We start from the raw sequence: 24,612 nt of genomic DNA on the forward strand, positions 1-24,612 counted from the left end.
CTCTTATCTCATCAAACCTTAACTGCGTTTGCGCCCCCCTTTCTCTCCCCTTCTCTCTCTATCTCCCTACTGTATTATTCATGTGTGTCACATGGTGTGTGGGGTTTACATCATCTTTTCCCAAAAGACAGATGGAATGGTTAACTCTTGAGTCTCTCCCGTTTGGTTGGATCTGAGGAGCCTTTTGTTATAGGGTGTTTTGGGACATTGATCTCTTACGTAAACAACAACAAATTAGATCCATTTTTTATTATCAAATATAAACATCCCGCTGGCATGACATGAAATGCATACATTTCTATTCAGAACAATTGCCAGGTGTGGCCACAAAAACATACACCATCCCTGAGAATTACCTTGTCTATAATAAAACTGCGGAATTAAAATCTCGCGGAACTGAAGTACGGCAGCGCTTTGTTCCTCTTCGGACTGTTTATAGGGAAGGACAGGTGCTTGTTTTGCGTTGATCAGCTATGGCTTCCCTTACGCGGTTTGAAAAAAATATATATAAATAAAAGGACCACGATGTAAAGTTATATTTTGTCAACTATGATTGAGCAATATGGCCGGGGACGAACTTTCTGCGTTCAGGGAGCGTTGGAAAGAAGAGCTATTTACGAATAATAAAGAAGAGCAGCGAAATGTTCGTGTTCCTTCTCCTCTCTCGGATGTCCCTGGTCAGTCAGGCAAGGGAGACTTAAAAAATAGTTATTTTGAGGACTTACAAAACCTCAACAAGGCCTGTAGTCCTTTAAAGCCAGTAGAGGGTGGCTGCACTGACAATGAAGCATGTGTTGGTGGAGGAGGAAAAGCTGCAGCAGATTCAGAGGATCAGCCCGAGTATGTGTCCATTGCACGGAGTTTGCTGGACGGTAGGACCAGTCCCCTACTGGACAGGATCCAGGAGGAGAGAACAAGGAGAAAGAGGCAGTATCAAAACATGACCAATGTCTGCAGCACATCCCTGCAGCAGCAACAGCCTCAGAGAAAGGCCAAGAATGACGAGGAGCTGTTGGATCAACTCATTCAGGATCTGGTATGAGGATGATGATGGCGATCTGGATGGTGGTTGACCAGCATTAGCTCAGTATTTAATGTGTGTTTCTTTCTCTTGCAGAATGAAGTCAATGACATTCCTTTCTTTGATATTGAGCTGCCTTACGAGTTAGCCTTGAAGATATTCCAATATCTCAACTGCACTGAGCTGGGCCGCTGTGCACAGGTGAGCTGCTGTGCTCAAACTATTCTTGGCAGGAGCTTTGCATTATGAAAGGAAAAATACAAGTGGCATCTTTACCAAAGGCAGGTAGGGTGTACGCAGGGTCGCTCCCAGGATTTGAGGACTTTAGGGGCTTAGACAGGACCTCTGTCGGGGAGTCTGGAGGCTTTTTATTTTTATACTGCTTTATGCACTCAAATACATTTATTTTCATGTGGAATTAGAAAATAGTTGTCAGGCCTTATGTTGAGTTTCACCGCCACAGAGGTATCAAGCCAAATCTGACCACTCATGATGTCAATTCATCCATCATCTTTAATCATCTTGTCCCTATCAGGGTCGCGGGGGCGATCCCAGCTGACATCGGGCATGAGGCGGGTACACCCTGGACAGGACGCCAGTCTATCACAGGGCACATAGAGACAAACAGAGAGACAACCATTCACACCTGCGGGCAATTTAGAGTCATCAAAGAACCTAACACATGCATGTTTTTGGGACAGTTATTTTTTAATCATTAATAAAGATTTCTTTGTTTCCCTTGCAAGAGGGAATAAATAACAACAAAAAAATAAATACTGCTTCATTTTACTCAGAGGCCGAAACCAAACCAAAAAAGGGAATCACAACATAGACCTACAATTTCAGCCTGCTCAAGTGAGTTTTGGTTAATTTTAGGTATGGTTTTAGTGTGATTAAGGCAATGATCTTGAAGGGTCTAAGCCAGCAGCGAAAAGGCCTGGGAGGTATTTCAGTTAGTTATATCTTCTTAAAATTCCTAAAAAGCAACTACACGCGATTCTTTTATATTTTAAAACAGCTCAGCTCCAGCCCCCCGCGACCCCGACAGGGACAAGCAGATGAAGATGAATGAATGAAAAGGAAAGCGCACTGCAGCGCCTAAGTCATCTCCTCGGTTAGTGGCTACCCTCGACAAATTGCATTAAATCAAACAAGGTATCAGATGATTAACATCTTGGCATGGTTCTTCTAGGTGATAAAGGTATCCTCTAACAGAATACCTAATAACCCCCCTGGCAAACCCCGCTACAGAGCAGGAGCGCAGGTTCAGCAGTGCGCACACACGCACACAGGTCACAGTGGAGCGCTGCTTCTGGTTGACTGCCTCCGTTATTCTTTTCCATACATCGTTTTTATGGGTCCCTTTTATTCCACTCTTAAGACTGCCAAAAAGCACATCCTTATTTTGCTCCATCTCGGATGTCAGGATGCCGATCTCTGTGTCGGAAAAGTTTCTTTTCTTACCAGCGTTTCTCCTCTCCATGTTTGACCTCAGTGGGCGAGGCGTCCGAACCAGGAATATTTAGGGGCGTAACATGTTAATGACGATCGTATTCAGCCGCCGCATTTATCAAGGCCCGCTCATTCATACGCTGAGATTGGTCCGATACGAATGTTTCATAAATCACACGTGGGTCCTGTCCTAGGACCAATTCTGCGCTCAGATCTGCGCCCGTTTTCAGGCAAAATTGATAAATGAGGCCCAATGTGTGCAGCACGCTGATCTCTGGTTTTAGAACTGTTGGTTGAGAAGTCCCTAAATTACAGTTACCTTGCACTTCCCCCAACATGCAGAATTGCTTAGCTCAGCAATAATACCTTATGTGACTTTAATTGGTATAGATAAATGCATTACATGTTGTGTGGCCGAACTACAGCACATAGTGCACACTGTCCATTTGGCAGTCAGCCGGGATCATTAAACACAAATAAATTAAATGATGCAAGCTTGTTATGTATACTGACTCAATCTACGGTTACACTGTCCAATCTCCTCCCAGGTGAGCAGGGCATGGAGAGTCCTCGCGGAGGACAGCGTTCTGTGGTTCAAGATGTGCTTGGGGGAGGGTTACCATCAGGGTGCCAGCGTGTCTGACTCCCCCTGCTGGAAGAGCACGCTGCGAGACTGCAGGAACTCGGCCAAAACTGTGCGCTCCAACTGGAAGGTGGGCTCGAGCTGTTCCACTGTTGTGAATCACAAATGACCCAATTTCAGCAGCTGCACTGGAGTTTGTCTGGGGAAATTGTTGATCACCAGTAGACTATAGACTATACATGCCTCCTGTTTTAACTGTAATTTATATTTTGTATATAATACATTGTATTTTAACATAATGGTAATGATGGGTTAATTTTCTGTTTTAAATTGTATGGAAAAATAAAGTGTTAAAAGAAATCTAACCTCTTTTTCGCTAAATTTCAGTTAGATAATAAAATGTGCATTCTGCTTGAAATGTTATGATCTATCTGGATTTTGGATGGTACGGTGTTTTCATCCAAGTAATATTTTCTGTCTAGAATCGGGTGGGATCCATCAGCCAGCTGCAGTTTGAGCTGGGGAAGGTGCTGTGTGATGTCAGCTCCTGTGACAACTTTGTCTTGGCTGGGTGAGTTTCAAGGACTCCCAACATGCTTCTGACTTCTGATGTACATCGTTTTCCCTGTCACTCTTTATTCTTGTCATGTAAATGTCAGTATGAATCTTGGCTATAAACCTTCTGACTTACAGGGTGTTTGATTCAAAATCGGTCACTGACTGGTGCAATAGTGACTGACGTACCAAACGTTTACATTAGGTAGGTCGTTCTTTGGTGTGGATGCGTTTTGAGCAGCAACAGCAAGCATGGCACCACCTACAGAAACCGAGACTGTACCGACACAAAATGGAGGGAGAGAAATGTCACAATATCGGGCACACAAGATGTTTGATTGCCATGGGGTGTATTTATGAAAACATGTTCATTTTCAAAACTCCCCGTAACCAGTCTTCTGCTGTGTAAAATGTATTGATTTAAGTATTATCTGAAAGTAGAACTGCTCTATTCTTGAAAACCGGCATGGTACCTGAAAATTTCAAGCCCTGTCCATTTCCAACCAACTCTAGAGATGAACGCTGAGAAACAAAAAAAAAAAGCTTAAGCAACTACATGTTCATATCAGTCTATTATTGATAATTTAGATACAGAATAAATAAAAATAAATCAAATTGCTAAATAGTACTGCATGTTCAGTATCAGTCAGATTTTTTACATTTTTTTTTACAAATAAAATAGCTATATGACACCATTTCCAAATCACCCCAAGCATCATTTTGTACATTAAGTGTTCTGTAAAAAATGTTTTCATAAAGGTGCATATCAGAAAACATATACAGTACATTGATTGGTTGGATGGTTAGATACAGATATCTGTGATTTTTCCAATATTATCGAACTGGCTCTAATATTTCAATATTCTTACCAATGGCACTGCTTATGCTGGTAGTTGGTGAGGAGGGAGATTGTACAACTACCCTACTGTGAAATAACTGGGCTGAGACAGTGATAGATTGTGAGGACCCACAGGAGCGGGATAGACTGCCCACAAGGAGATGTGCAACGTCTCCAGGGAGTGATGTGATTAGATTCCCCTCAGTCCTGCTGTGTCTCACTGGAGAAGACCTTGTGTTTGTACCTTTTCAGGTTGACAGATGTAGCACACACAGTACCAAAACAGTCTGGACATGAAGTAAAGCATTCTGCAAAATGTCAACAAGTCCCCCTACACTCAGACATAAAGATTTGCAGTAGATGTGCTTCCAGCCCCTTCTCTGAGTTTCTTTTACTTTCTATGTGGGAAAACCATGTTAAGCAAAATATTAATGTGTCTGGAATGGGACTTTAAACCCTTTGTTTTGTGCCTTTGCTATTAACAAATTCACAACATCAATACTTTCCCCAATATTGGTACTTAAAGTGTAATTTATCGAAGTGAAAGTACTTGAATTTGTTTAACTACAAACAAATCAATAGCAGTTAAGAGTAATCAAGAGTGATTCAATTGCATCCACAAAATCTTATTAGAAAACGGGTGGAATGAGATTTGGCGCTTGAAAGGCAACAGGAGACACTGTCTCATTAACCCAGCAACTGTTGGAGTCCCACAGTGACACAAAGGCCAAATCTGGTGAGGCTTTCCATGAAGACTGTGAGAAATCTGTGCACAAAGTTTTCTGTACATCAAAAGTTTTGACGAATGTCTTGGATGAGATTCAGCGTCATCATCCTGTCGATAGTCGGCGTTGAGGTGATGTACCAATTAAGTAAAAGTGTGTTTTCCTATTGTTTACTTCCTGCCAAACCCTGCGATGCCAGTCACACACACACACACATGCAAGCGGACGCACACATGTACACCCTCTGCCAGACTTTCTGTCACTGTGTCACACACACTCTGGCTGCGAGGCGGATACTTGCTCAGACATGATGGTATTTATGGAGGTGGTAACACTGGCAGTTTGTTGTCTCCCACAGTGAGAACTCATTGACTTGAGCGAAGGGAATGAAGGGTGTCCAGAACATAACAGAAGTCTATTGAGTGTGTGTGTGTGTGTGTGTGTGTGTGTGTGTGTTGGGGGGGGGGGGGGGGGGGGCTGATACTTGAGGATGGGACTGCGAGGGAAAAAGACAGCATGGGGTGAAGTTGAAGGTGAACTTGAAATTGACGTTACTGGCGATACTTCTATTATAACATCCATAAATCCTCGGCATGTTATTGGACATTTGTATAACTGATGCAAACTTAACAATCACTGAGAAGATTGGCGCCATCTGTTGACCTCTCTTTGTTTTTTTTTGAAGAGGAAAAGTTAAATTTTCATATGCATCTTTATTTAAGAGAGAGAAAAAAAGAGTCCAATGTTTATTTTCATCATTGAGTGATTTGCTGTTCATTTTTTTCCATCCATTGATTAATTATCCTGTCTGTAAATTACCCATCACAGTTTTCCAGGCCTTGAGATGGCGTCTTGTTTTGCCCGAACAGCAGTGCAAAACAAAATATTCACTTTGCAATGATATAAGCCTATTGCAGAGAAAAACAACAAATCGTCACACTGGGGAAGTTGGAAGAAGACAAAGTTGATTTGAAAATGACTCAAACAATGAATCAACTATCAGTAATCATCAAATATTCAGTTAGATCATAGTTTCAGCTCTAAACAGTTACCAACCAGATTTTGGAGGGAAATCTGCTGTAAAGCTTGACAGACCCTAAAACTCCCAGTTGTCTCAAGCAGTGCTGAATCAGTTTGTCGATTAAAATGTTTTTGGATCAACAGAGATTTTTGAATATCCATCAGTCCTTTCAGGGATGTATCTTGTGAAATACCACACTTTTGCTGGTTAAAGTCTGACGTGATTCTGGTGAATTGTGCTGGGCTTTTTAAACTTTTCTCTAACATTTTGAACACCAAACGGTTAATCAGTTGCAAGCCGAGCCTCAACTCTGGTCTTATTTGGTAACAGAAATAATAGCAATATATCACAGTCAAAACACCATTCAAAACATTTTCTAAATATAAGATATTAATATATAATATTAATAATAAACATAATAAACATAAATCCAAGGTTTTATAACTGCATAGGAGCTCTCAAATCCTACAGACTTGCAGTGAGCGGTACAATAACTTGCTTCCTGTAGATCATCCCCATAAGTGAGCGGTAATAAAGGTTGAAATCTTCAGCATTGTTCCGCCCAAACAACACCTCTGTAATCCTGGAACGAACATGTAACAAAGATTTTAGAAACAACAAGTCAGAGTGAGGAGGAAAGTGTAAGAGGGGAAATGATTCAGTGGTGAGAGGGTGACGTCGGGTATTCTCGAGGAGACAAACTTGTCAGTATGTGATGGGAAAATGGGCAATAATTCTCCTGTTCTGTTAATCAGCCTTTTTGTACAAAGATTAAAAATATTTGACTCATGCATGTTTAATGTGACTTGATGTGCATGTTTGTATCTCAGGTACACATCTGGTGATGTGAGGCTTTGGGATACGCTGCACTGGGACTCTACAGCCTCTTATCTGAAGATAAACAGCTTGTCGGCTAATTCTGACCCCAGACCTTATGTGAGTCATGTCCAGGTCAACAGCACAGTGGCTGCTGCTGCTTATGAAGATGGTGAGTGTGTGTTTTTATAATATATCCATTATATCTTCAGAAAAATCTTTTTTGTTTTTAAATGATCAAACTAAAGTCTCAGTGGAGGTTTTAAGGTATAAAGATAATGCATTTCACTATCTTGGGTATAGGCTGTGTGGACGTGTGGAGCACAGAGACAGGTGGAGAGCCCATCTATCACTACCAGAGCCCAGTGAGGATCCAGGTCCTGGCCCTGAGCCCTGACAGTCCCATCCTGGGCTCCGCTGCAGGGCCTGACATTCGGCTGGACCGCGCCGACGATAGGGGCTACTGGAGGACAGTCTGCCGGGCTCAGCTACCCAAGATTGTACGTTAGGCCGTTTACTCCGTACTGATGTGCTATTGTGTTAAGTACTAGGTTGTGCCTCACACATTTTCCTCTTGTTTCTTTTTTTATGTGAAATAATGATGGAAGCATTCAACACCACAAGTGATGAGTTGATAAATCAATCAATCAATCAAACATTATTAATCCCAGAGGGGGAATTGTCTCAAATCACTCAGTTGATCAGTTTTGTTGGCTGATCAGTTGTTGTCGAACAAGCAAAAATGCAGGATATTGGTTCCAGCGTCTCAAAATTTGCCATTATTTCCTTCTTACATACGTTTTGGACTAAATGCCTAAACAGCACTGTACATATTTCTGCTTTATGAATGAATTAAAGTGTGCCTCTGTCTTGTCTGTATGGCAGGTAGAGAGCCTGGTGGTGGTGCCAGGCAGGGGGCAGCAGTGTCCGCTGGCGGCACTGACAGCCGGAGAGGCCGTGTACCTGTTGGACCCCCGGGAGGAGGAGCCACGGATGCTCCACTCAGTCTACGGTCATCCTGTTACCTGCCTGGATGCCTCTGACTCCCATGTTGCACTTGGAGTTAAGCGCACAGGTTGGGCCATGCACGATGGAGGAAACAAGGTGGGTTAAGTGTTTCGGCACAGTTTATGTTAAATTTTAACAACGTTTTAATGTACAGTGAATATCTCATTGACCCCGATCAGGGTTATCAGGACACACATCCAAATTGATTATTTCACACTTCTGAATTAGCCCTAAAAATACTACTACAAATGATACATTTGATTTCAAGCACCCATCATATAACTCAAGGACACTTTACATACAGAAATCATGCAAATGACAGCGTTAATGAAAGAACCTGGCCAAAAAGACGAGACGTTAATCTAGATTAACACTCCATTTGCACCTCAGTGTTGATAAACTCTCAATTCAAACAAATTTAACAAAATTTACTGTTATATCTGTATTTTCCTGTATGAAGAATAGCAGTATTGTAAAAGTGATGAGTCCCTTTAGAATTACCATTATAAACATTCTCAGATCACCACAAACAATCACCTTCCAGATTACACACCAAGTTAATTGGCCTCCTCCTGACATCAACTGTGATGTTGTTTATCACTTCAGAATTAAGGATTAAGGATTCCACTCCTAGCAGAGCATAGTAGCAGAAAGAATTCACCATGGTCGAAAAGATGCTTTCAAAAGAGCTCCGGGATAAAGTTGTGTATAGGCACAAGTTAGGAGGAGGATATAAAAAGATTTCAAAGGCTTTAACTATCCCTCTAAGGACCGTCCAGAGTATTGTCCAGAAGTGAAAGGCATACGGCTCCACCCAGACCTTATCTGGATCAGGCCATCCCTCCAAACTGGATGGCCGAGCCAGGAAAAGATTGATCAGGGAAGCTACCAACAGGCCCATGGTGACTTTGAAGGAGTTACAAGTCTAAATGGCAGAGGCTGGTCCATCTGTGCATGTGACAACAATTTCACAAGTTCTACATGTTTGGCAGGGTGGCAAGAAAGAAGTCTCTCCTTAAAAAACGTCACACTGAGTCTCGTAAAAAATCATAGTGAAGATTCTGATGCCATGTGGCAAAAGGTTATTTGGTCAGGTGAGGCCAGAATTTAACTTTTTGGTATGAACTCTAAGCGCTATGCTTGGCAGAAACCTAACACAGCACAGGACCCAAAACACACCATACCTAAAAAAAAAAATGTAAAAAAGAAATTAATTCAAAATTTTTAAGGCAAAATGTGTTACTCACGCTGGAAAAATATATATTTTTTATTTATTATCATTTCAGGCTGTAAAACAAAAAAAGTTTTTTGTCAAAAGGGTATCATGACTTTCTATAGGCACTGTAGATTTCTGGCTTCACAAATTCACCACCATGTGAAGCAGGTCCAGATCCTCGATCGCAAATGAATTCCTTGGAAGGCAGGACTAGTTCAGGTGACTACTTCAAACTAAAGAGAGCTAATTCATATTGTGGTGATGATTTTCAAGTCTATTGTGAACAGCACTAGTGTTTGTATGTTAATGGAATTGATGGAGCTGTATCAAGGCTTCTTTTGTGCTTTCTGGAATTGAAAAACCTTGATGTTGACGAATCAGCTGGCGAAGCCTCGGAACTCGGCAGCTGGATTTTAGATGTATTGTAAAAAATAAAAATAAAAAAGATGTTACCCAGACCTTACTAATTGAAATGAAAGGTTTCCAAAAGAGTTGACAGGGTCAACAGGTGCATAATGAAAAAAGGGAAAATTGCACAAAGCAACTAATTTGGTTTGCTTAAATGGAACAATGATGATGTTTTCTTTTAGAGGAGAGCATTTAGAGGGACAGAGGTATTGGCATTAGGCCATTAGTTTCATTTTCTGCTTTCACTTACTCAAGTTAAACTCTTTTGGAGAAAACATGTCTCCTGCCTTTTAAATTTGGAGCACACCTGTTTGTAGCTAATTTAAATTTTAGATGCATTACAAACAAAGACTTGCCTGACAGTAGTCAGTATTACTATTCAGACCCCCCAGGTCCCCTTAGAAATATATGTCATGTCCCTAGAGGGGATTTGTTTATAGTAGAAATGGCAGCTTAAATAGCAACACGCCCTCATTGGGCCCACCTCCTAATTACTACAGCCTTTAAGGGTATTTTGATAAACTTTGTTCCCAATGCTGCATCTGTTTGCTTCTAATAATAATGTGTTACTAAGCACCTAATTGACTCTTGAGCCTTTACTTAGAAAGCACAAAGAGCCCTGACATAAACAATTCTGTTGGGATCAGGAGGCAGCTATGCAGCAATCATTATGCTTTAAAGCTTACTTTGTCAATATATTTTTCTTTAATGTTAATGGATAATACAAAGGTTGAAGTATTTATTCAAAAAGCAGATGTTAGTTTCCGTAGTGACTGGCCAAGTGGGAGCTTTTAAACAGCAAGTACCACCCGAGCACACTGTCTGTGTGCAGTCTGCGTGTTATTGACAGGTTTTTGGCAAAGCTTCTCCACTGACATCACCCCCTGTGAGACAAACACAGCTGATATACTGACTTAGTGGCAGCACTAAAGCACCACACAGTGGACCAAGGAGAGAGTAGCAGTGAGAAGTATAACAGCCTCCTCCTATTATGAAATAAAGCCCCCCCCCCCATTATATCCACTTTACTAATGATTATTTGTAAAAAATCTTATTTTCTAAAAGCACTAATAGTTAACTCTACAATATTGTTGCAATATTGGTATCGAGGTATTTCGTAACAAATATTGGGATATTTGGCTTTCTCCACATCGCCCTGTCCTAGTCCAGAGGATGGAAGAGTAATCCCATTAATGTTTTTTGTATTTCTACTAACTGTTAATACTGTTTTTTCCTACCTACGGTTGCTGTTAAACACTCAGTCAGTTGTCATGCCTGAATCAGAATTCCCAATTTCAAGCTCTCATACATTTTCTTTTCCTGTGCGTAAAACATTTTGTGGCCGATTCTCCTCATCTCCTTAGAAAACTAGAGCTGGCTCCGTGATCATTGCTGATGTAGCCCTGCAAAACCAAAGTAAACATTGTACGTTCATTTTCAGTTGCTTTCCTTCTGAGCAAGTACAGAAGCACAGAAACACAGAACCACAGAACCAAATCTTACACAGTTTCTTGTTTCCATCGTGCCCAAACTCCCATCTAAATTAAGCCAATTCATGATTAGCATACCCCTCTTACTAATTAAAATATTTCACAAATATAATGAACCTGTCTGTCACTCTCATCATGCTTCTAACAGCATTTTCAGACTGCGAAAGAGACAAAGCATGGATTGGTTGCAACTCGTTATTGATGCCAGGCATTTTTTTTTGTGGCCTTGAGTAAGAAAACATATGCTTCATTAAAATCTGTCAGTATGCCTCATTAAAATCTGTCAAAATGGCATCCAAGAACGTAATCTCACACCTTTTTTTCTCACAGGCGAGTGAAAGATTTTAATTTACAGCATACTGACTTAGATGAACTCAACCACATTGTCATGTTGTTGCTGTTAACTTGATTCAGACTTAGCAGCGTTTGCTGTGGTTTTTGTTCAAAATCTGAGTACAGAAGCTTCTTTATCATATTTTGGCGTGCATTATCGTTTAGCTTGTGGCTTTGTCTTCAAGCCTTCCCCATCTTTGTTGATGTTGTCAGTAGGTGTGTGTGTGTGTGTGTGTGTGTGTGTGTGTGTGTGTGTGTGTGTGTGTGTGTGTGTGTGTGTGTGTGTGTGTGTGTGTGTGTGTGTGTGTGTGTGTGTGTGTGTGTGTGTGTGTGTGTGTGTGTGTGTGTGTGTGTGTGTGTGTGTGTGTGTGTGTGTGTGTGTTAGTGTGTGGTAGTGTGTGGTAGTGTGTGGTTGTGTGTGGTAGTGTGTGGTTGTGTGTGTGTGTGTGAGAGAGAGAGAGTGGTCCAAGCCAGTCTCCAGATCCTCATTACTACTCGGCACCTTCTTGCCAGTGGACCAGGGCACCCAGGCATCCACCCAGCTCATGGCTGGGCTTTCAGCACAAGCTGGTATCTCTACTGGCAAATTATCCGTCCACTGCAGTGGATCTATCACAGAGCGCAAGTGCTGTCAGAAAACCTGTCATCCTCTCTTTGCCTCAAGTTCAGAGGGCTGGTTGTGTGCGTGAGAGGCTGGATGAATGGTTTAGTTTACAGTATGTATGATAGAGAAATGTAGGATTCATTCATTCATTAATCTTCAACCCCTTGTCCCTTTCGGGGTTGCGGGGGGGCTGGAGCCGATCTCAGCTGACACCGGGTGTGAGGCGGGGTACACCCTGGACAGGACGCCATGGACATTATTTTTACAGATCAGGATCAATAATTTGAATCATATACATAGGTTGCTTCCTCGGTCTGACTACATTGGCTTATCATTCTGGGATAGGGGGAAAAGTCTTGGGCTTGTTTGTATTTCTTTAAACCAATCACAATCATGTTGGGCGGGGCTAAGCGGGTGGCGCCCTTGCAAAGTAGATAGTAGAGTGCCACGCGCCGGATGTCAGGCTTTATCCCAGCATTGTACATCCAGTGAGCCAGACCACTTCCTGGGTAAAAAAATAAGCTAAATGTGTCTTTAGACAAGCCCCAGAAGCACATCTTGAAATGTATTTAATCCAACTCACGTAGTATGAATTTTATGTGAGAACGGTTATTTCTGCCTTTCCATCGTCAAAAGTTGTCTCCTTTCCTTCCTGTTCTTTCATTTACCCTCTGTTGAGGTACCCAGCACACTGACCTGACACTAAAAGGTGGAGCTAGAAACACTCCAGTCAGCGATTGGGGCAGATGTTCCTTTGCATCTTGGTCTGCAGTGGAAACGCAGACCAAGGGAATATTGTTATGGATAAAACATTAGTCCATGGGGTCATGAACTAATTAGCACAGTCTGTGGTGAGAAACAGTGTGTAACAGTGTACCTGTACTATAACTTGCAGGTTTTGTTCTATTCCAGTCAGCCAACTCACAAAACACAGCATTATTTGAATATAAAATATGTACAGGTCACTCATACACAGCTTACACCAGCCATTATGTGTAATCTAGTACTTGTGGGTGCTGCTCATTTGAGAGGACTTGAGACCACAAATGAATGTAATATCTAGCGAGCACTTTCAATGTGAGGATAGGGAATCATCCACTATGCTAGGCACCTGAGGCCATCAGGGTAATATACAGTACTGGTGAAATTAACTCGATAAATGTCACTTCACTGAAATACGTGTGCACCTACCTACCCAATGAGACTACCCCCTCTCCAGACTTTAGACTTCATTGCCCCCGATGGGAGATTCTTTTCCAATCCGCCGTACAGTTTATGGGCAGCATGCTGAATGTTAATACACATATGGACAAACACAACAGGATAAACATGTAGACAGATATATGGCAGAGTGAGGCTACACAGTTATTTATCTTGGCCTTTTGTTGAGGGCTGATATGGCTGCAGGCACCAGGCTTTTGCCATAGCGGGCCCTCCTGCACACCAAGGACCTGAACCTGCGTCCGGAGGGAGTAGAGTGTTGCTCTGTGCTATTTGTGATGCGTGAGATGGCCTTGAGGTTGAGCTTTACATACATTATTTGCATTATTATAGCACCTAGAACACATGGTCAATGGTGTTTTTGGAAGTTAAAATTCCAGTTTGTGCTTTCAGTGCAGCTATCTCAGTGCACTATCTACTTTCTTTCTTTATCCATCTTGCCGTTGTTTAATTAGTTTGGGCAACAGCCAATAGCTTCTAACCACAAACCACTAATGAGCCAAGCAGCACAACAAAACTTCTTTGTGTTTTGGTTTTTAGTTTCCTTCTTTTTTACCACTAGCTTCTTGTGTGTCTGGGGAGAAACCAAATCCAATTGAACGCAGGCTTCTCTACAGCTGTGAAAATGCACAGAACAATACAACTTATGTGTACTTTAAGAAGGTTTGAGACTCGGCTCTGCTCTGTGGGATGAATTGGAAATGCACACCCAAATGACATCATACAACAAACCTTCCATTATCATACATCGGGTCCAATTTTCTAATCTCTGTTTGTCCACATGGTGTCTGAACCAAATGAAGCCCTGAATCCATATTTGTTTCAGATGTGGGTGTTTGATTCCCCATCCCTGTCATAGACAAAGACCACAGAAAGTCATGGCAGGGTTCCCCCACATGTCCTGGAAAACCTGGAAAACAGTTGAGCAATCTTCCAGTCATGGAAAACACATGGAAAATGAGAGATAAAGAAAAATGTCCTGGAAAATCATTTCATTCAAACCTTTCACCTGAGCTGGTGTTTTCACTTGTACAGTTTCTCTCTCCGTACTTGATGGAGAATTAGTGAAAAATCAGCTGGTGGTGCATCTTTGGTTGAAGTGAAAACCTTCAGACAGTTGTTCCCTGCATGGCCCGTGGTTTCCCCTTCCTGCTGTATGATATTCCACTTAAGACAAATTCGAAAACATTTTCTGCTCTCTGGTCAAATCCAACAATATGTGCAACTGCAACATAAAATGGTTTCTCAAAAGTGCATCAATAATTGCCAAATTTGTCATCCTTTTGAAAGCAAAGAGAGTAATTACATTAACGTCCCAGTACAAGCCACCATTAGGGTTTCCTTTGTCTGCGAGCCTTACTGGGGCTCCAGCAAATGCATTAACCTAACAACTCCTTTATAGTCATGCTCGTGATTATTCTTCCTCAAAGCATACTGCCGCACTCTCTAAACAGCCCCTTTATAATCACAAAGCGGCTCCTCTTCCTCCCTCTGCGACATTTCTACATTGCAGCGGGTGAGGTCGGCAGATATTTAATAAACAATAACTTCCCGAAACTGTAATGATTCAACGAGAACAGCAGGCTGAACCTCATTTCTGCTTCCCCCTCCCTCTTTCGCAGCTCGCCCCACTCTCTTCTGCTCTCCAAATCCTATCAAGCTGTCATTTCAAAGTCCGGTGTGATTTGGGCTCTGCCCCGGGGTGGCGCACAATTAAAGCTCTGCTTGGTCCAAATAAGGGACACACAAAACTGCTGGCACCTCCTCAAGGTTTACATCATGCCCCTGCCCCCACCTTCCTTCAAACTACTTTATCTTTGTCGCTGTCTCTCCATCTGACTCTCTCTCTGTCTACCTTCTGGCACTCTCTTTCGCTCCCTCCCTCCTCAGTTTAATTTCTTAATCGTTTTAATTATTCAAAGACAATTTTGCCTGGCGGTTGTCCTGTTTATTCTATCTCATTTGGATGAGAAAACACCAGCCACTAATTGACCAATTAGGCCGGCTCCAGATGACATCATTGTAGTTTGGATGAAGAAAGTTTGTTGCAGCTGCGAGCCAGAGGCAATGGTGTGCATCTCTCTCCTTAATTGAAGAATGCCCCTAGGTTGGTTTTTATTTCATCCCCCCCTGATCTAATACTTAAGTGCTGCTTTGCTTTTAATTACCTGGCAAAGCATCACATCAGTTAGCTGTGTTTGTCTTTTATTTATCCAGTATCGTCAGTTATATCTCAGTGTGTAGTTTTTAATTGTGCAGAGAATTAGCAGGTAGGAAAGGAACCTTATTTTAAATTCATCAAAGATAAATCAAACTTTTTTCAACCGCCCATCTGTTTGATTTATTTATTTAATGTATCATTAGGTAATATTCTTCACCCATGCTGTGGTTTAATGTGTCCATGGACTTTGGTCATAGTAAATGTATGTAGTAATGACACGCCTTTGGCTTCATTTGGGAGCTTCAATAAAAGGTAAAAAAAAAAAGTATTTAGTTAAATATGAATATCAGGATAATTAATTGGAGTGTTTTGATAATGTTTATGGTTTATTTGTAATCTATTTATATAAAGTATTTAAATTCCTTTGTATTTGACTTCATAACAGAACCACATCCACATATATACAGTACATCCAGAGACCGAATGGGAAATGAGCATGTGTTGACAGTGTAGAAATTGACATTTGGTTCCTTCTGACGAGACACCCTTACTAATTAAAGTTACTTGTGTAACGGTAGCATCTTTGTATCTCCTGTTTTGTCAGTGTATGAATTGTAACATACTGTAGTCACCCAGTGTTAGGGACAGCAAGTAATTGAACATGAGGTAAAATAAAGTCACACGAAGTATACTACAGCCAGTACACGTCAACAGACAATAAGTATATGCCACGGTAGTAATGATGGTGATGTCACGTCAGCACTGCAGCCAAGTTTAGTCCTTTTTGCAACTTTTTGTCCTCAGTCTGGTCTTCAGGAGCTAAAACACATGATAAGTTGGACTTAGGTGTGGCCAGTGAAGCTCATCTTACTGTTTGGCTCCTAAAGCTTCTTGGTTACTTTGGCTACAAGTAATTGCCCTGCTACGTAAATGTATAAAAAGTCATACACAGTTCACTAAATGTCGACGTAAACAACCTCGAAACTCGGTTTTACTCTTTAAAATTCAAAATAGTTGATGTTTATGTGTGTTCTTACTTTTCAGATCCACGTGTACAGCCTCGAGACGGGCAAATCTGTGGCTTGTGTTGGTGACTCGCTGGGAGATTTCACTTGTATCAACCTGAGAGACAGCCCTCCTCATCTGCTGGTGTGTGGAAACAAAGACAGAAGGTAGAAAACAAAAAAACACTTTCAGACAGATGGAGAATACAGGAAATGATCTCCCGATACTGACCCATTTATTCAAACATCACAAACGGTTGAAACTGAGCCAAAAACTTAAGATGAAAGAAGTGTCTGTTAAATAGTTTTCCCACAGTGAAACATGATGAAGGAGGCAGGGAAGCTGAGACTACAGTACTTGCAGTGGAGAACAGGTGTTAAGAAAGTGTATGAGCAAACAAAATCTCTGTTCAATTTGTGCATTAGTCACTTAGTTGCCTTGGAAAAACAAAGCACAGTAAAAAGACGACAGGCATTTACACACATAGATGGGAGACATGTTGCTCTTTGTGGTAAATAGAAATGTCTGCCCGTCTGTCTCCTGCTTTACCTGGGATACTATACAAGAAATAAATCCACCTTAAGCCCATTCAGAAACAACGCACACATCCATGCGTGTACAGATGCTTGCCACATCGCTAAGCTGGCTCTCCAGATGAGGAAAGACGCATAAAAGAGCCATTCTCATCTATTCTGCACTTGTTAGCGGATGCTGCGGTGCATGAGCTGGCAGGAAAAGAAAAATCATTGGCGCATCTTCGTCCAAAGCTGCCCCTGCTGTTTCTATTCAGCACCAAACCCATCTGGCTGTTAAGTAGTTGGCTTAAAGGGAAAGACAGACCACATCATATTGTTTAGGTACTATTATATGACAAAAAAACTGCTTTACTAAAGATGTTTTGTCATTGTTTTAACTGAAGAATTGAAATAGTTGTTTAGAGCGTCCTTCAAGTTGTTTCTGGCTTACTTTTCTGTTCTTTTCTTTCTGATAAATGTGACGTTTTTGTTCAGAGTGATTCAAACACCAGCTTGGCTCTTCCACTTTGGCCCCAGCTGATGCAGCGCACAGTCAAAGACAAATGGGGGAGACTGAGGGACAGTCGGCGATCTTGGCCCTCTGACAGGGTGGCTGAAGGCCAAAGCCTAATGCATCCCTTCTTTTTGTCCAAATGAGTTTTGTCCCTCTGTTGTTTTTTTTTTTGTGAGATCCAGGGAGCAAATGAGGGGTTTTGATAAGGGCCTTTTGGAAGAAGGCCATATCTGCGCAAATGGGAAAGATGCAGGCTAAGAGCAAAATTGGACACATTAAGAAAGAGGGAAGAAGTAGAGAGTGTCATACCTGTGGCTATTGGTCCCTTAGAATTATGCAGGAGTGCACTTCTTGAGACCACTTGAAGTCCTGGATTTCGCTCGATTTTTTTCCTGCAAGTTTAAAACTTTACTCTCCAATTGTATTTTATTCATACTTAGTGCTGCAACGATCAGTTGATTAATCCATTATTTTCATCATCGAATGATATTTTAGTAATATTTTTAAGCAAAAACGCCCCAAGGTAACAGGTCTCATGCTTCTTCAATAGGATTTTGTGTGATTCTAATCACAAATCACATCATGATTTGATGATTTCCTTTGTCTTACAAAATAAGAAATTGAATAGCTTTGGTATTAATATTAATAAAAATTAAATTGAAGATGTCACCTTGGGCTCTGGGAAATTACACAGAACATTTCTAAATATTTTTTTACAATTAATTGAGAAAATAATGGGCAGGTTAATTGATAATGAAAATAATCATTAGTTGCAGCCCTAGTCACACTGGTAATATGACTCCGGGGATAGCAATGTTAAGTTGTTTGGTCAGGGTCCACCACTTTGGTTCAGAATGAACGATGGATTGATATTGTAACCTTTTACAGGCTCTCCGGGTCATCATTGGATGACTGCTACTGACTTCCAGTGCAAAATTGTAACGTAAAATGTCTTCCCAGCTATTGGATGGATCACAAAAGAACCATGTTCCCCTAAGGCTTAATTATACTCTATTTAGTGAAAATGATTGAATTTGATCAATCTGTTTGTTTATGACCATATACCTCAAGAACTGATATTCCCATCAGCATCAGCTTTACTTTGTAATAATAAGCATATATAAGCAAGATTAACTAGATAGTAATATTAACAGGACAACACACTAAATGGATTCTTTTCATACTATTCATAAAGGAGGAAATTAAAAAAAATATATATATTTAATCACTAAAACTAAAATAACTATAATATAATAGTTGCCAATTCATTTAATAGTTGACAACTAATAGACTAACAATTGCAGCTCTAGTGAACAAGGTAAACATTATATCAGGTAAATATCTACACGTTAACATTGTCATTGTTAGCATTAGCCTTTAGCTCAAAGTCCTACCAGTTTATATGATGCTAAAGGCTACACAGTCCTATATATCACCTGAGTTGGCATTTGACCCCTATAGAAAAGATATATACATATAGAACCACTATAGAAAAACTATTTTTTCTTCTTCCCTTTAATGCATACTGTTTTCTCGCCGTTTTTTCACAGTTTTTGGAGTTTGACTTATTCCAGCTCCTTTCTTGATGTGATCTGATCTTGGAATAAAGAAGGATACAGGTGGTTTTAACACACAAGTTGCAACTGCAATGTCTGCAGAGCAGAAACCCTGTAACAAGGTTTGGCACTACTGTCAGTGTGCACTGCAACAGCCAAAATGTGTTAGACTCTTGAAGGTATCCAATCATATGGAATACCAAACAAGACCACTTGAGACCACCAAATCACAGGTTTGCGTCACACATAATCCTCACTGTATAATGATTAATGTCCCGTCTAGCTGTGGGACACTAACTGGAGTTATCCGAGCTTCTCCCACACTTCTCTTATTAGGCAGAGCTGCTCCTGATTAATGAAGAGGAGTCTGGTCACTGACAGCTCACTGAAGACAGAGCCGGCTCCAACATTAGATTTATGGTTCCCTGCGGTCTGCCAGTAATGCTCAGTCCTCATTGTTGAAACGTGGGCTTCAGTCACGTAATGCCACTGATCAGGCAAAGCTAACTGCAGACAACAAGACCACGGTGCCCATTTAGCCATTTAACTATGATTCTTGAAAACATTTGTGTAAGGGGAAATGAAACCCGCTTGAGTTCCCAAAGTGAATTTGATTATGGTAATGAAGTCTTGGAAGAAGGTTGAGCCTGGATGGAGTCATGTCCTGGACGCTTTCAGCTGCAATAAAGCCACAATGACAACAGATGGAGCTGAAGGTCCCCTGGGCTCGTGCTGCTTGTGAAACCCAGCAAGCAAGAGCCCTGCTGTTACTGCCGTTTTAGATAATAAATACTAATGCAGAGCATATACCACTTATCTCAAAGCAGTATTTATGAAGTGCTTTGTAGAAAAGATTGAAGACATTATTATTATTCGAATATTTATTAAAATAAATACATTAAATATAAAAGAAAGACTAATATAAACAAATCATTCTGTTTCTGTGTAATTTATTCAATAAATAAAACAACGCTACTAAGTCTGAAAATGTCTGAAAAACTGAATTTAATGCAATGATTTTAAAGAGGAAACTCAACATGAAAGTTTGTTGCCACAACAACCAGAGTTTTAAATGTGATCTGTAAAATTCTCAAACAAGTTCTTTATTTCTCTTTACTCTGTGGAGGGACGTGAGACTTCTGTGCTACAGGATTATTGGCTGTTATTTTTTCACACCCTCTGCTCATGTCTATTTTTTTTTTTTCGTTTTGTTTGTTCAGTGGTGTTTAGAGTTTTCAGCTGCTTTACGTTTAACACTCTCTACTCAATCTGTTCTCATCTAAATTCTATTATAGAGTTTTTAGCCTTTTCCAATGCTCTGCTGTTGCAACACATTTTTCAAGCCTCATCTAACATCAGTCATCGTGTTTAGTTGAGTTATGTTTGTATGCCACACTGTATTTCTTCTCTATATTATCATAGGTTTATTGTCCAGTGAAAGTAGTAAATATATATTCTGGTGACAAATAGCAGGAGATGAAATAATGTGATGTGTTTATATTCATATTTGCTGAAACTGTCACAATATCCCGACAGCAAAATAAGACAGATGATCTGCGAAATAGTAATCAACCTCTCTGACTGCTCCTAACGGTATCTGCTAGATTCCACTGCGCCTGACTGTCGACCAATCAGAGTCGAGGAGTCTCTGACACAGCGTCAATCACTGCTCATGAACTCCGGTCAAACTGTGGAACTTGGCAAGATTCTGTTACTGTAGCGCAGATTTCTGATATAAAGTGTTTTCAGAATCACATTTTAGTGAACTGTTTAGCTGTTAAATGAGAATGTTTGGTGGGCGGGCTTGGTTTTGGCTCGACTTGGTCACAAATGTTCTCATTTTACAGCTTAACAGTACACAAACATGTTTATGAAACACTTTATGAGAGAAATAGGAAATACAGTAACAGAATCTTGATCCATATTTGATCGGTGCTGCCTAGTTTCACAGTTTGATCAGAGTTCATGAGCAGTTATTGGCGCTGCATCAGAGACTCCTCGGCTCTGATCGGTTGTTGTAGGTCAGGCAGGGTGAACTCTAGCAGACGCCATTAGGAGCAGACAGGAACAGAAGGTGGAGGTAGACATAGTTACTTTTTACATGACTTTGTCACAGATCGTCTCATTGTGCTGTCAGGATATATTCAGCAGTTTCAGCAAATATGAAAAAAAACAACACATTTTTCATAGAAAGTTACCGACTTCACCTTTAAGCTCAGGGTGAATGAGGCTGCATTGAGAATAATAGATTCATTAATAATTACAGACTGGCACAGCTGCTTCAGTTTGTATTCGTCTTTGTTCTTTTGGCTGAAGTTTGAAAAATTCCTTTAAAAGAGAGAATAGTGTCCTTTTGTCTGTAGATGAATGCGCTCTTTGACAAACTGTGCTGTACTCTCTCTTGTCGTGCAGTCTTGGACTCCTCCGCCTCTGCAAGCAGGAAGTGAAATCCAAAATGACCACGCTTCATTCGAGATGACTGATACTCTTGTCCTCACATGACGTCTCATTGTTTTCTTGGGCTCACTTTTCAATCCGTAGCGGTGGACCTCAACTGACCCACCCAACTGCAATGACATGATAAAAATAAGCACACACATTTCTCAAATTTCATCTCTGCTGTGATTTAGGGCTAGGGTGTTTGACCTACGAGCTGGCTCCTCTGTGGCATCCCTGTACGCCCACCACCTGGGTGTCACCTCAGTGCAGGCGGACGACTGGAAGATTGTGAGCGGCGGGGGTGAAGGACTGGTGTGCGTGTGGGAGATGAGGATGGGAGCGAAGCTGTGGGAGATGCACAACAGGTGGGATTGTCTTTCCTCTGAGCCACTGAGAGCAGACTCAAACTCTGAGCTACACTGATAAAATACACGAGGAGCCTTCAAAGACGTCACATCTGGTTTTCTAAATGAGCTTTTCTGTTGGTTTCTAGCACATAGTCGTGGCGTGTGCCTTTGAGATAAGACTCAGTTAAGGCATTTACAAAACCCATTAACACAGTGATTGTACATATTCTGTTTTCTTATAATTAATGTGTCTTTTTGATCCTCATATTATTATGATTATTATTACTATTATGATGATAGTCCCAGCTGAATAAGGTTTATTTTCTTGCAGCATTGACAAATTAATCATAGTTTGTGTTAACAAATGTAAGTTGTATGTAGGCTGTATTTTGGAACCCAGTTAGTACCACATCAACATGGTCCAAATTAAGGGAAAATGTGAATGTGTGCAGATTTTCCCACTAATTATAAATGATTCATTTTGCATCACACGTGGGGAATAAAATCTTAATTTGTCACATGTTTAGACGTAATATAGTTCAGACATATTTGACATTTTCCCCAAGAATCATTTGTACAAAAAGACAAACTTGCACAAGTAAGATTGAAATATATATTTCACACTGAAGGTGTTGTTTTCTGTCTTGGCTGCAGGCATCCTGTAAGGCATGTGCGCTTTAACACCAGCACCCTGGTAACAGCCAACATCCCAGATGACAAGTCGCCGAGGGGAGCCTGCATCACAGATGATGACCTTACAGCTCACCGCAGGTCACTGATCTGCCTCCCACACTCTTCTTCATGTTTTTTTTTTTTAAACCTGGATCTATTCTCGACTTTCACCTCCCATTTCTCACAAGCTTACAGCGTCTGAGTCATGAACACTCATTGACTGCTTCTCTGTACTGTGGGTTTTATAAAAGCGAATTCTGTGTTGGTAAATACGCTGATTTGCTTTCTTGCCGAGTGAAGATAGATAATTCAAGAAATTAGGCCATGACTGCTTTAGACAGGCTATCCTATGACTGATTTAAGCATTTTTTGGACATATTAGATTTTGACTTTTTTTTACTTTTTCGACATACTACACTGTTTTTTTTTTTTGGCTTATTTTTTGTACACACTTTCTCTAACTTTAAAATTATGCGATGACTGCTTTAGAGAGGCTCTTCTACGATCATTTTTTAAAAATAATTCTTTTGGCAGTTTTCCAGCCTTTATTATATAGGACAGACGTGCCCAGTAAATGGGGTGAGAGAGTGAGGGAGGCATGCAGCAAAGGGCAGCAGGTCAGAGTCGAACCCGCAGCCGCTGCCTCGAGGACCTTCAGCCTCTTTACATGGGGCGACTGCTCTAACCAATCAGCCACCGGCCGCCTCAGCATATTATATTTTGACTTTTTTTACTTTTTCAACTTACTATTCCATGACTTTTTTTGGGCTTATTTTTTGGACACACTTTTCTATAACTTTTTCTGACTTTTTCATGAATTTATTCCATGACTGCTTTAGACAGGCTCTCCTATGACTGATATAAGCATTTTAGACATTAGTATGACTTTTTTTTTTTTTTTTGCCTTATTTTTTGGACACACTTCTCTATGACTTCCTGATTTTACCACTCTCATGTCTGTATGGTAAATTTGAAGCCACAGCCAACAGCCAGTTAGGTTAGCTTAGCATGAAGACCAGAAACCTCTAGTCTGGCTCTGTTCAAAGGTACCGAAAAACTACAAACAAGACCTATACAGCGCAGAGGCTTGTTTGTTTCATCTGTACACAAACACAGCGTGACGCCCTTTAGGCACTGTTCCTTGCAAAAACAGAGGTGGGCTTTAGAGGTGCTGGTAGTTGGATTGAATCACCCTTGGAGCTGTTTCCCATTTTTATGCTAAGCCAAGCTTACCAGCTGTGGGCTGTAGCTTCAAAGTTACTGTACTGACATGAGTAGAATAAATCATCTCAACCTACTTTCAGCAAGATAACAAATTAATGTATTTCCTGAAATGTTGAATTACTCCTTTATATGCCAATATATCATAAATAATTACACTACCTTATTACTTCAAGTGTGTCAGTGGTTTATATTGTTGTAAGCCTGGTTCATTTTAGTTTTGTCATTATTTCTCTCTAAATTAAATTAGGACCACATCCTCCAGACAACCTGCTGCTTCTCTCAGTCACATGTTTTATTTATGCCCAGAAAGCTGCATGTAACCATTACAGATATGTCCGTTGTTTACATTTCAAAATGGATCCCTCTCTAATTTCCTGCTCAAGCATCCAGTTTGAACAATTTTCCAAGAAGTGAAATAAATAATAATATAATAAATAATAGTAACATCTCTGTTTAATATAAATGTTTTTCTCCTGCAGGCACAGGGGAGTCATCTGCCATTACGACTTCTCTGAGGATGCGTTGTCACAGGATCACATCCTGCCCATCTGCAGGTCCGACTACATCGAGTCTTCTGGCTACAACTACAACATCGGCCTGGCAGTGCCTTACGATAGGCTGTCCGGCTCCCATCCTTCCCACTGACACACACTTTTCATAACGGCAACTGAGCTCAGTGAGTGAATGAACGGACAAAAGAAACTTTTACCATCCATCAGTTTGATTCTCCAAACTGTATCCTTTTATTTAATAAGTTTCCTTTTATCACCCTAGTCAAATCTAGGTTTTTAAAGTATATTCTATGTAACTGTTGGTATTTGTAATATACAATGTGGAAGGTGCCCAGATGTTGCACAGGATCACAGCCTTGGAAATAAATGCTGTACA

The 24,612-nt window shown here is 40.8% G+C and overlaps 1 protein-coding gene across 1 annotated transcript; it reads left to right on the top strand.

Moving 5' to 3' along the window:
- The first annotated feature begins 503 nt into the window (after nt 1-503).
- On the top strand, nt 504-24,576 carry fbxw8 (F-box and WD repeat domain containing 8). The gene is made up of 11 exons (XM_083912722.1): nt 504-1,036; nt 1,118-1,222; nt 3,022-3,186; nt 3,539-3,627; nt 7,026-7,183; nt 7,315-7,511; nt 7,897-8,115; nt 16,497-16,624; nt 21,673-21,846; nt 22,483-22,599; nt 24,204-24,576. Exons 1-11 carry the CDS (start codon nt 563-565, stop codon nt 24,367-24,369), a joined length of 1,992 nt encoding a protein of 663 aa, XP_083768848.1. The 5' UTR covers nt 504-562; the 3' UTR covers nt 24,370-24,576.
- Nucleotides 24,577-24,612: the final 36 nt, after the last annotated feature.

Source organism: Echiichthys vipera (genome assembly GCF_963691815.1).
Source record: "Echiichthys vipera genome assembly, chromosome: 4".
NCBI classification, from domain to species: domain Eukaryota; kingdom Metazoa; phylum Chordata; class Actinopteri; order Perciformes; family Trachinidae; genus Echiichthys; species Echiichthys vipera.